General features: G+C 34.5%; 1 protein-coding gene across 4 annotated transcripts; it reads left to right on the top strand.

Annotated features, from left to right (window-relative positions):
* The first annotated feature begins 637 nt into the window (after nt 1-637).
* LOC144551023 (uncharacterized) lies at nt 638-7,016 on the top strand. 4 transcript variants are annotated; one of them, XM_078298809.1, is made up of 14 exons: nt 638-711; nt 1,291-1,404; nt 1,828-1,897; nt 2,132-2,192; nt 2,362-2,426; nt 2,919-3,246; nt 3,359-3,425; nt 3,946-4,076; nt 4,616-4,850; nt 5,151-5,286; nt 5,386-5,480; nt 5,856-5,979; nt 6,676-6,738; nt 6,857-7,016. In XM_078298809.1, the coding sequence occupies exons 2-14, from the start codon at nt 1,340-1,342 to the stop codon at nt 6,866-6,868; spliced, it is 1,452 nt and encodes a 483-aa protein (XP_078154935.1). In that variant the 5' UTR covers nt 638-711; nt 1,291-1,339; the 3' UTR covers nt 6,869-7,016. The 4 variants fall into 4 exon arrangements, with proteins under 4 accessions (XP_078154935.1, XP_078154933.1, XP_078154936.1 ...); XM_078298807.1 differs by lacking the exon at nt 638-711 and having other exon boundaries at nt 1,254-1,404; XM_078298810.1 differs by lacking the exon at nt 638-711 and having other exon boundaries at nt 1,254-1,404; nt 2,365-2,426.
* The last annotated feature ends 5,946 nt before the right edge of the window (nt 7,017-12,962 follow it).

Genomic DNA, 12,962 nt, shown 5'->3' on the forward strand with positions numbered 1-12,962 from the left:
AGGCTTCGTGCCGAATTCATATTACTTATTAAGGTAACAAAATATTTCTGATTAGATTCGGACCGTTCAATTAGAATCCACACGAATATTAAAGGAGCTTGTTCATTCCATTCCACTTTAAAATAGGGGTTTATTCAACGCGTAGATCAAATTCAGTTAACAGTAAGATTTGTACAAGAAAATGTAAGATTCATACTAATCAAGTGGGAACACATTTTAGGGTCGATCATGGTACCGCTTTTGATCCATTCCTAAATAGTTTACTGTAACCGTATAACCGGTTCAACTCTTCCTCTTTTAGAATGTGCTCCAATTAAGGAGAGAAATCCTTCGTTAAAGAGAAGGAAGGGGAGACGCTCTCAAACTAGTTAAAGAGAAGGAAGGGGAGACGCTCTCAAACTAGAACTGTTCGCCATGTTTACTCGCTTCAGAAATGAAGAAATCAGAGAGGAGAGGAAGGGAAATGCTACTGTTGCAGAAGTAACTCTACGTACAAAGCTCTAAAATTCATCCCTCGATTCGGGATGTAGACAGAGTAACACGAGCTCATGTTCCTTCCTTTTTGTCCCATCCCTTTCCTCTATGCAACAGGTTTCTGGAGCACGCCCTTAGTTTAGTTTTTACCATCGTTGGTTCACCTCCCTCCTACCTTGAAAAAAAAAGTGCGGATATTGAAGCGGTCGGAACAAGGTTTTTTGCGTCTTTTGTATCTACTCCGTTCTTGTGTGTGAAACCCAAATTGCTCAAAAAAACAATCACCATTGTAGATGCTCTTAATAAATTCTTTACCCATTTTGGTTATGTTTGATTGTGAAGTAAAGTTAATCCGAATTAAATTTCTTATTATGAGTTAAGATAAATTAAAATAATTATGTTTGATTAGAGTTTGATTGAAATTTAGTAGAGTAAGTTCATATAGAAAGAGAAAATTATAATATAGTGTTATTTTAACCGCCGGAGGTGGGACTCACGGATAGATTAAGTTATTTCACTTAGAAAAATAAAATAACTTAATCCGATTAATTCAAATGTTAATATGTGTTATTTCAAATTTACTTCTCGTTTGAGTAAACCTTTACTTGACTTTGACTCGTTTCGCCCAATAGGTGTAAATTCTGACTGCAACGGTAGAAGTATAACCGGTATAGTCGCTGGTTCACCTGACCTCCCTCCCTCCCTTGAAAATAAAGCGCGGATTTTGAAGCGGTGCGGAGCTAGGTTTTGGCTGTCGCTGTTCCTCTTTTAAAGAGGTATCTATTCTGTTCTGTTCTGTTCTGCGTCTTTTGTATATATTCTGTTCTTTGGTTGTCGCTGTTCCTCTGACTGTTTCTCGGCGGGAATGACAACTGGCGCCGCTATCGTAAAACTCGGCGACCATTTCAAGCTTACAGAAGTTCACCTATGGTTAGTAGTTCCCTCCTCTACACTTTCCAACTTTCCAACTTTGTTTTCTTTTGTTTTCTCCGCTCCTCCTCGTGCTCCTGCTCCTCTCCCTTGATTTGTCGGCGAAGTTGCTACTTTAACTTTCTCTATTTTGAGAAAAAAATTTAAGAGAAATATAGGGTTTAAAACTTTAAATGACTTTTATCGGGGAATTGTGTACGGACGAAGCGGGCGTTGCTCATTTGGTTTATTGCGCATGCACAAGTAGAAGCTATTATTAATTTTTTATCAATCTTTGCAAAATTTGGAACTTCTTTAATAGCCATATAGAACGGGAATAAGTCAGTCTCTTGGAATTGGTTTAAATCCTGCATATCTAACCCTATACCCAATTTTAGCAAGGTTGCATTTTTGGAGGCTATTTTGATATGCTTTGTTAAACAGGGATAATTTAAATCTCTACGGAGGCTCTCATGCTGGAGGGACCCATTTACATTTTGACGAGGAACCTGTGGTAAAGTGCTCAGCCTTTTTACTCTTTCTTGAAATTCAACCAATTCCCTATTTTAAGTTATGTACAGGATTTTGTAACCGTGCTAGTGAGGATTCAGGGTGACCATTATCACAAGCTATACTAAACATAAAGTGGAAAAAATAATGAAGGGGAGAGTTTCATTGGTACAAGGACCAGAGAAGTACGGGTACTGATATCCGATAATGTTAACCTTGACTTTTTGTGTTGTTGCAGAGCCCTTCTGCTATTACTGGATTGATCAGTACAAGTACAGTCATCACAGCACCCGAAGAAGGTAACTCTTTGTCTAGTCAAAAAGGACAATTCTTATATTTTTTAGTGAAAATGTGATGGACTAAATGCTTATTCTTCCTAGTTATGGTTTAGTCATCTTTACTGCATCTTCACTAACATGATTATTTTTTGTCTCTACCAACTAACACTTTCATTTCCAAATTTCAAAGAAGATATACAATTAGCTAATGAGATGGATGCGTTGGGTCTGCCGGTCTCTTTCATTTCCTCCAAGGTTAGAATAAATTCAATCTATTTTGGATGGTTTTGCTAAACTTAACTCGAAAATTTCATGTTTAAACTTTAAAGTGACACTAATCATTTCCTATGCTGGGGATTTGGTTGTTTGCATGTACCAGAAAAACAGATTAACCTGATCAAAGTTGTATTCCATCAAATATTGACAGTTTTGGCATTATAAAGAAGCCCTCCTTAATAAATAGAGAAGTTCAAAATAAAACTAAAATTAACCATGAAGATTTGAATTTGCTTATGATAAGAGTGATCAATGGAAAGTATACAATCTTGTATTAAGTGCAATTTAATAGTCCTGTGCATGTAAATAGTTTTGAGAAGGTCAGGTGCTAGTTGAAGACCACATATATGTTGGGTTTATTTTCAACTATGTAGAAACCTTTGTAGTTTTGCAGGAAAAAAAGTGAAAAGTTATCACTTGCTCAAATTAATCAATATTGCACTGAACTTAACATGTAGTTGCTTTTGGCAGAAGAACTCTACAGTAAAAGGTCGAAAGAAGAAAGGTACAATGGCAAAGTCTCAGAGCGCACCCTCTAAAGTCGGTGAGAGCAAAGATGCAAGTGAAATTACGAGAAGTGAAAGTTATAGGGAACTAGAAGACCCTGACAATTCTACCAGTGGGACGTATGATTTTAATGCACAATTCGAGTATGGCGACTGGAATGTGCAGTGGGATGATTTCTACCAGAGATATTATTTCTGCAACATCCAATCAGAGGAGTCTACATGGGATCCTCCCCCTGGCTTGGAAAATTATAATATTTTACCTGAAAAATTGGATGAGAATGTTATGCCTGGTATGCCAGTTTTTCCTTCGATGTTGATAAATTTGCAGTCGGACCCTTGGAATTACTTGCTGGACTAAGAAACATATATATATATATTTTTTTTTTCTTATCTATGGGACAGAGAATAGTTTTTGTGTGGCAGCATCAAATAGTGAGCTTTCTCCACCTTCACAATCCATAGAAGATAGGTATGACAGCCTATCTAGTTCAATAATAAGAGGAGGGATTGCAGTATCACTAAATACCACAACTTCTCTTTTGTATTTGTATTTCACTAAAATTTAATAATTCTTTGAGTTCTTTTCGATGAAGATCAAGAGTTTATTTTTGCTTGAATTAATTCTTTGAGTTCATTAGAATTAATATTTCAAATTTAATAATTCTTTGAGTTCACTAGAATTAATTATAGTGTGTTTACTTTTTCCCTCTTGATAAATGGACTCCAAAAATTATAAAATTTTGTGGAGACAAATCTCTCATGACAAAGATCAACAATTTGGATTTAAATTTGAAATATTATTTCAAAAAAGAGGTTGTAGCATTTACCAGATCAGTTATATAAAGCACCATATCCAAACTCATTTGATTTACGTCCTGACTGGAGACTGGTACATTCTGACATCATACAACTACCGTAAGGTAATACCTTTGTTCTACTCGTTAATGTCCTTCTATTGAATAACCTCTTGTGAATATTTGGTTTTACAGTGCAATACTGGCAATTGATGAAGTATATGATGAAATATTGCATGAGTGTATTGACGCTGACAATGGAACTGAGAACCATTCCCAGTCTATCAAGAGAAAAAAGAAAAAGAGAGTAAGGAAGGCTCGTTCACGTAAGGCCCTATAAATAGCTACAACCAAACATCTATTATTTCGCAAAAATTGCATACGTCTTGGCATTTTCTGGAACCATTTCATAATAAATGTGCAAAGAAGGGGAAAATTGACAAATTCCAAATCATGTACCAACTGATGCATCCTGCACCTATATTTTCATGCAAGATGTTGATGGCAAAACGGACCTGCCTCTAATCGTATCCAGGCTAGAGCTTTTTGGAGATGACGGCCCAAAATTACCCTATTCCTCTATATTTTAATCTGATGACTCGAGTATGACTGTGATCTGGAACCTAAAACCAGCCCTACCCGAATTACCCCATACCCTGACTCACCTGAACACAAGCTACATATGACACTGAATTGATCCTGATTAAACTCAAATAAAACTTGACAAGACCTCAACCCAACCTCAATTTAACATGGCTGTTAGCCTGCTGCAGACCTAAGTTATACATAATATGTACTGGCTGATATAATATAGCGAAGTAAAAAATCAACTAACCACCATTCTACTTATATCTCCTTTGTTCAGAACAAATATTACGAGATGCAACTGATGGGCCCCTTTCTGCTGGTATGAGCAAGTATTGGAACCAGAGGTATGTGCTGTTCTCTCTGTTTGACAGTGGTATAGAGATGGATGAAGAAGGGTGGTTCTCTGTTACGCCAGAGGCTATTGCCAAGCATCACGCGTCTCGATGTTGTATGGGTACAGTGGTTGACTGCTTCACTGGCGTTGGTGGTAATGCCATCCAGTTTGCTATGAGGTATGTGCTACATATCAGTTGTTATCATAGCTGTTTGGTCGTGTACTGATCTCTCTATGCGGTCGCATACGAGAGGTTAGCAGTACCTTACCTCTCTTACCCCTTGCAAATTGTAATCTGAGTTTTTTGTTAACAGATATGAAATCTGAAAAAGTTAAGTCCAGTCATGTTCTGTCTAGTGCTGTTAATAGAAAATTTTGTGGTGCTGCTTTTGTAGCTGTTTGTCAGAGTTGGTAATTTTATAACTGAATTGTTATCCGTCTCTATTGAACTCTGATAATTGAAATTTGTTATTTTCAGGAGCAACCATGTAATTGCGATAGATATTGATCCACAAAAGATTGCATATGCATGCAAAAATGCGGCTATTTACGGGGTTGATGGCCTGATAGATTTTGTTGTAGGTGATTCCATTCAGATAGCCCCACACTTGAAGGCAATACTAATCTTTTCTTGACAAAGTTACTACTTTTAATGAAAGAAATAAATATTTCGTATTTCCATTTTACAAATGTAAAAATGTTGCCAATTACAGGGAACAAGTGTTTTCTTGTCGCCCCCTTGGGGTGGACCTGATTATGTAAAGGCTGAAATATATGACATCCAGACCATGCTTAAGCCTCGTGACGGGTGATCCATTTTTTTATTTTTTCAGTTTGTCATTATTTCCTTATATTTTTTAGTAAGCTACTGGTAGCAAGTAACCCTGATAAAAGTAGTCGCAAGTTAATCTCACAAATTAGTCATATTTTAGCATTCACTAGCTAGTTAGGCTAAATAGTATAAATTTTTATCAATTAAACACTGCCATTATGATTCACATAAGCCAATTCAATCTATTTTATATTCTAACCAGATATACTGTTAGTCATACAAGTTGTCACAAAAGAAGCCAACGCAAACAAGAAACAAAAGAAGGGTTATTGAAGTAAAGAGTCCAATATATGAATTTCTGCCTTTTAATTTGCAACACTGACTAAATGCACCTTATTTATGTTTTCTCAGACAATTTCTTTTCGAACTTGGGATGAAAATTGCTTCAAGAGTGGTCATGTTTCTTCCCAGAAATACTGACCTGAACCAATTGGCTGAAGTGGCTTTGTCTGTTGATCCTCCTTGGTCACTTGAGGCATGCTATGTTTTAACTTCTTATCAATATCCCGATAGGTGGAATATATTTGGTGCCATGCAAAGTGGAATCTCTATATCCCTTGGATATTTTAATAATAACATTTGTATAATAAGCCGGGGCACCCTGATACCAGTATTAATGAGTTATGCTAGTATGACATCGGTGTCATTTCAACCTAAATGACACTTCCTATTGGATAGGCTTTAAACCAAACCTCTCAAACAGATCTACTTGATAAGTGATGCATTTACATGCAAAATTTATAATTTTTTGAATTTATTCAATATCAAGTCAAGTGGTTAAATGTAAAATTTTTTAATGTTAATTTTAATGCATTCATTTTTCATTAGTTTTTTACCACTTGACTTGATACTAAAATAATTCGAAAATTTATAAATTTTGCATGTAAACGTATCACTCATGAAGTAGGTCAGCTTGAGCGGTTTGGATTTATTGTTTAAAGTCAATCCATTAGGTTTTGAAAATCGGTGTCACATGACACTAATGTTATACTAGCCGGACTCAGTATTAACACTCTACTAAGCTGCAACTTTACCAAATAGACAATGAATGTCTGGTGCTTTGTTAGCACCCTAGGGATAATTTAAATTAATTGATTGTTATCTTGTTTACTTGTTTATTATTTTTTATGGGAGTTCTAACTAAACTTTGCCCTCATGGACAATTTTGTAGGTCGAAAAGAATTTCCTAAATGGCAAGCTTAAAGCTATAACTGCGTACTTCGAGAAAAACGATGTAAATTAGGTGAGAGTATGCTCTCTGATTTGTATGATGAACACTGTAAGCGTGCGTTTGAGCATATAGTTAAATACAATAGCTTCTATCATGGCATTTCAAAAAAAAGAGAAGAGAGAAAATTTGTTAAGTTAAAAAAAAAATGGGCATGTGCTGTTTGAAATCGTGTAATACATTGTCTAATCTGGAGTTCGTTCATGTAATATATATAATATTTACTGAAAGATGTATCTTTTTCAGTGACAATATTTTTGAGAAATAATTTATTTATTTGCTTGGAATATTTTTTTTTTTTTGTTTCTCGGACCCCTCAGGTTCCTCTTTTCATGGTTGCACCTAGGGGTGGCAACGAACCGAACCGAACTTACCTTAGGTTTAAGTTTGGTTTGAATTAATTTCGAACTGAACCTGGTTTGATTCGTTTTGAATCGAACCCATTTCTAATCGAATTAATTGCGAACTACACATTTTGAATCGAACCCGAATCGAATCACGAACTAAATTATTTTTTAGCAGCCCTAGTTATACCGGTAGTTTATACATTATTTTTTTCTCGCGGGACAAAATTCACATTGCTTTCTTTTACCGGTATGAACTATGAAATAAGTGTTTTTAAGTTGAAAAATTATTCATGAAAAAATACATCAGAGACGGCTTTCCTGGTATGAACTATGAGAGACGACCGAAGAGAAAGGAGAGACAGTTATCTAGGTCGGAGAGAGGAGTGACAGCCGGAGAGACAGTCAGTCGTCGAGAGCGTCGGCTATATTTTAGAGCTAGAGGGAGAGTGAGTTAGGGAGAGGTGGAGAGAGAACTAGGTTATTGAGATTTGAGAGCGAGGGAGTGTCGGCTAAATTAAATTATGACTCTCTATCTTAGATTTTAATTTCATCAGGTAAATGGATGGCTGGTGATTTTATGAGATTCGAACAAAAAAAAAATCACGAACCTATTTCGATCGAACCAGGCTAGGTTTGAGTTTGGTTTGAATTAATTCCGAACCGAACCTGGTTTGATTCGTTTCAATTCGAACCCATTTCGAATCGAATTAAACTCGAATCAAACCCGAATCGAATCACGAACCTCGAATTTTTTTGCGAGCCCTAGTTGCACCAATTGTCGGTGAAGAATAACGGTTTATTGTTATAATGGTTCTATAATGAATAATGATGGTGATATACTGATATCACGTTCAGGTCATTTAGCAATTTTTTTCCCTTTGTTGTGCTTTAATTTATTTATTAATAATCTCCAGTTCTTTTATACGAGCACGTGTCTGTTGATTCTTTTATCTTGCTAATTTTGAAGCTACAAAATAGTAGAGCAGATAGTACAGTAAAATTTGTACCTTTTTTTTTTTACAACAATAGGGAAGCTGTGCTACTATGCTAGTGATAATGTTGACAAATATCATTTCCTTCTTTATGTTTGTGTTTATAAATTTTGCCTTGGAATTTGAATATGCTAGTAAGATTATGCGAGTCAGACTGGTAATATGCATGTTATGGATTGATCCGTGCTATGAATCAATATCTTGATTTTGTAAGTTTAACAGAATCTCCATATAAAAATGTACTAAGCTATGAATCTATATCTTGATTTTGTAAGTATACTTTAATGGTTCAAAATTTCTAATCAAGTGATTTTCTATCTATTTAGGAAATACTAATTTTATTTTAAAAAATATATAATATAGTATTCAAGTATATTTTCATATGATGATTATATTTAACAATTCAAACTGATTGTTTAAACTTAAAAATTTAGAGGTCTAAATTCATAACAAGTGTTAATGCGTAATATATATTACCAAAGCCTGCCTCATCCTCTTGTGTAAAATTGGGATATTTTTTTAGTTTCCAGGTGAAATTGTTCTTGTACTTTGGCTGTCTGACTAACACATTGTATGATCCAATTGCTCGATAACAATTGGCTGTCTGACTAACACATTGTATGATCCAATCGAAACATCCCATACTTCTTTGCATATTATATGCTCGCACCATACTCGAATTAGTAATTACAGTTCCAATTTGACTGGATATGCTATGATTTGTTTGTCCTAAAAACAACTTACCAACCTAGCACTACTTGATATGTGCTTACCACTCAATATATAATTATATATGTATATATTCCTCAGTGTTATTCATTCTATTTATATATAATATGTATATATATTAGTCGTCAGGTGTTTTGAAACCTGATACCATAGGAACTGGGGGTTTTTGGAACAGGAACTTAGACCATTAACTGTAAGCCTGTCAGGTCCATTCAACCCTCAAAATTTAGAACCGCCTGCATGTAATGTACCTTCCTGAGAACATTGAAAAAAATATTTGTTTCTTATTTCTCTAAAAAAGAAACAGAAACAGCTTTTCATTAAACCTTTTGGAATGTTTGCTGAAGAGGCCATAATTTATCGAAAATCCCCTTAGTTTCTAACAATTTTTCTAGAATTAAGCTTTGTTCTAGTGATTTCATCTATTAGAAATTTGCAGATTCAAAATAGGACATTTTTTTTTTTGTGAATATTTGAAGTTAAAAACTTATTCCATATTTATTTAAAAAATACATTCTTTACTGGACAAAGCTCATCATTTCCACATCTATTTATCCACGTTGATGCTATTGTATAATCTCATCTATGGAGTTATTGTTAGACAATTTGCTTCTGACATTGGTACCTCCTTTTCATTTAAAGTGCATGAAATTGAAAATAAGTAGAACTTTATATGAAATGTTTGACGTCATTTTGATTTAGTTTCATCAATATTTTATAGCAATCATTATTTGGCTTAGATGGTTAAAGTTAGCAGAGGACAAAAATAATTCATAAATAAGTGAGCTTAAATAAAAATGAGATAGCTTTTGAGTTACTTAAAGCAATTGAAATGAATGATTCAACGTCATTTGACATCAATATAAATTTGAGGAAAAAATTGATTGAATGATACTTCAATTTTTTTTTTTTTTACTTTTGTTGTTCTTATTAAGTTGAGCAGCCAATCATCATATTTGATTTGTCATGTTAAAACAAATGTAATAAATATGAGGGTTCAAATGCCTTATGTCTTTCGTGCTTCACATTTTATATCTACGTTTTCAAAATTCAAAAAGTTGGTTCAAATTGCTCAACATGATCCATATTAAAATATGCTTGGAGACCACATTTTATATATATTTTTAATTTGTTTACTAAATTTTAGATAGTTACAAAATCAATTTTTTTTTGTTCCAAAATAATAATTTTGTACCTATCTAAAAAATAGTAAAAAAAAAAAAATTGGACTCCAAGCACATGTTAATATGTACATTATATTGAGCGGATCGACTCTTTGGAGACTAAATTTTATATTTTTTGAATTTTTTTATTTTTTAGTTGAGTACAAAATAATTATTTTTAGAAGATTTTGTACTATTAAAAAATGAACATATCTAAAAATAAATAAAAATAGTAAGCATTTGAAAAAAATATTTAAAATTTGATTCCAAGTACAATTTATAAATATTGAGATATTGTTAAGGGATTTGAATTGACTGTTTAAATTTTGAGAATGAAAAATACAAAAAGGGCACGATTGAGGTATACAAAGTTGAAACCCTACTCTTATGTAAAAACGACGCTCTTAATTTTACAAAATAATGGCTTTCTTGAGGAGGGTTCCGATACCTCATGTCTTTTATATCTCATATTTAATATATTTATTTTCAAAGTTCAAACTGTCGATTCGAACCATTCAATATGATATTCATACTAAATTATACTTGGAGATGAAATTTTATAATTTTTGTAACTTTTTTACTATTTCTTAAGGTAGATACAAAATCGCCGGCCATTTTTATTAATACCCTAAAAAAACTTAATTTTAAAAATAACCCTGCATTGGTTTTTTTTTTTTAAATGACCCAACCGCCAGGCCCATAGGCGGCCCAAAAATGCCACCAGACCGCCCCTCTCACGGGCGGTCCTTTTTTTTTTTTTTAGAGATCTTAGTATTTTGATTTAAATAATTTTGTGAAGAAAAAGTTTTCATGTTTAGAGTGTATGCCAAAAAATAAGACATTTGATATATTTATGAGTGAGATGTCATAACTTTTTATAACTTTGATTTTTTTTTGTCATTTGGATATCACAAGTCTAAATATAACACTAATTAAGGACTTGGCATTTATTCAAAAATAGCTTGTTGATCTTCTTCTCTTTATTTATGGTACTAAAACAGTAGTTTAGAGCTACTAAAATATGTTCAAACATCAAATTAGATCTCTGTCCATACACAAAGTATCATAGACTGACCTCTAGTATGGTATCAAGTCCAAACTCAGCAGCCAAGCACTAGGCAAAGGCCACTGGTATAGTGCTATTTTTTAATAAAGGCCAAGTCCTTAATTAGTGTTATATTTAGACTTGTGATATCTGTCACACCCCGCGGCCACGGGTCGCGACAGTGCCCCGCCGTAAGCATACAACACCGTGTATGCTTACAAGGCAATTAACATTTAAATCAGGCAATCAAGACAATAAATAAAATAAAATAAGTTTCTAAATATAAATCAGAGTACACAGTCTGGTCAGAGTATCATACATCAAAAGTATCTCACCCGGATACTAACCGTAAGGTCTAACCTAGATCTATACAACAAAATATGTCTAGGGTCATATAAGGGTAGACTACCAAGGGCCTACTACTCGCGTGCCTCTCCGAAATCGATCGCACCAGAACCTGTAAAATAACCCGAAGGGTGGGGGTGAGAATAAATTCTCAATGCGAATTTACCACTGTTAGATTATTGGACTTGCAATCAAACTCCATATTCAAAAATGAAACCCATTCAATAGCAATTCAAACAAATACATATTCATAATAAAAAGGAATGCATATGCTCGACAACAAATAATAAACCGAATCACAGTTTACGGAATTTCCAAGATGAATTTCAAATACAACACATATTGGCTTAACTCACCTATTATTAGTTGGGGCTTGTAACAACTACAGATGTTCATTCGAGCTGGACCTTTATCTAACCCTCGTCTGTAGGGTTACTGACACCTACAGACGTTCCACCGAGCTGGACCCTTTATCTGACATCCATCTATAGTTGTTTGGCTTAACCATTTCCTAAGGTCTGGTTCCAAGTCAGCTATACAGCTCAACTTTACAAATGCATTCACACGGAATCAAAGTCAGCCATACTGCTCAATTTTGAAAATTCATTCAAATGGGATCAAAATCAGCTATACAGGTCAGCCTTGCATAATTCATTAAACAGGTCAACGGATAGGTCACCGTCACCTTATCCAAGCCACTTAAACAGGTCAGCCGGGAAAGTATCCTCTGCGGAGTTTTTCTGTGCGGAGCTTTTAATATGGTCCGTTCGTTTCAAATCGGACGGATCAGATCAGATCTTTCTCGAATTTTAAAAAAACTCAAAATTTGGTGAACCCTTAATCCAGTCCGTCTGATCCGAAATGAACGGACCAGATTAAAAGCTCCGCACGGAAAAACTCCGCAGAGGATAGCGTTTCCAGGTCAGCCTGGCAAATTCAGAAACAGGTCAACGGATAGGTCACCGTCACCTTATCCAAGCCACCTAAACAGGTCAGCTTGACAAATTCAGAAACAGGTCAACAGATAGGTCATCGTCACCTTATCCAAGCCACTTAAACAGGTCAGCCTGGCAAATTCATTCACATATAGAACAATTTATAGAACACATCAATTGACAACCATACGAATATGCAAATCAACCATCTCACAGCAATTCAGTTCTAAGTTAGTTGGGTTTATGCACATAAGTTCACGCAATTACAATTATGCAACCATCCAGCATGCAACAATCAAACAAACAACATGACAAACGAAAAAGAGAATTTAATTTCTGAAAATAAAGTATCAAACAAGTCCAAGAATCCCGCACCTGTTTACGACGAGCGTATCGCTTAATTATGGTTCAGACGTCTCGATATGTCCCGCGAAGTCTTGCTCGACTGAGCTTACACCTATATGACATGTACACTTGATTTAACATTGGTTCACGATCGAGATATTTACTCGAGTTATTTTAGGGCTTATACTTTCCTTAATCAATTCCGTGTCTTTTGGTACCGATCTTTCTTATTCCTCTTTCTCGCTTAAAAATATCTAAACTCCACAAAATTTCCATTTGGATCTTCTAAATCATACACGATCTCAATTTGGTAACAATTCATTTACTAG

The sequence above is a fragment of the Carex rostrata genome, chromosome 3 (assembly GCF_964058835.1).
Source record: "Carex rostrata chromosome 3, lpCarRost1.2, whole genome shotgun sequence".
Classification (NCBI taxonomy): Eukaryota; Viridiplantae; Streptophyta; class Magnoliopsida; order Poales; family Cyperaceae; genus Carex; species Carex rostrata.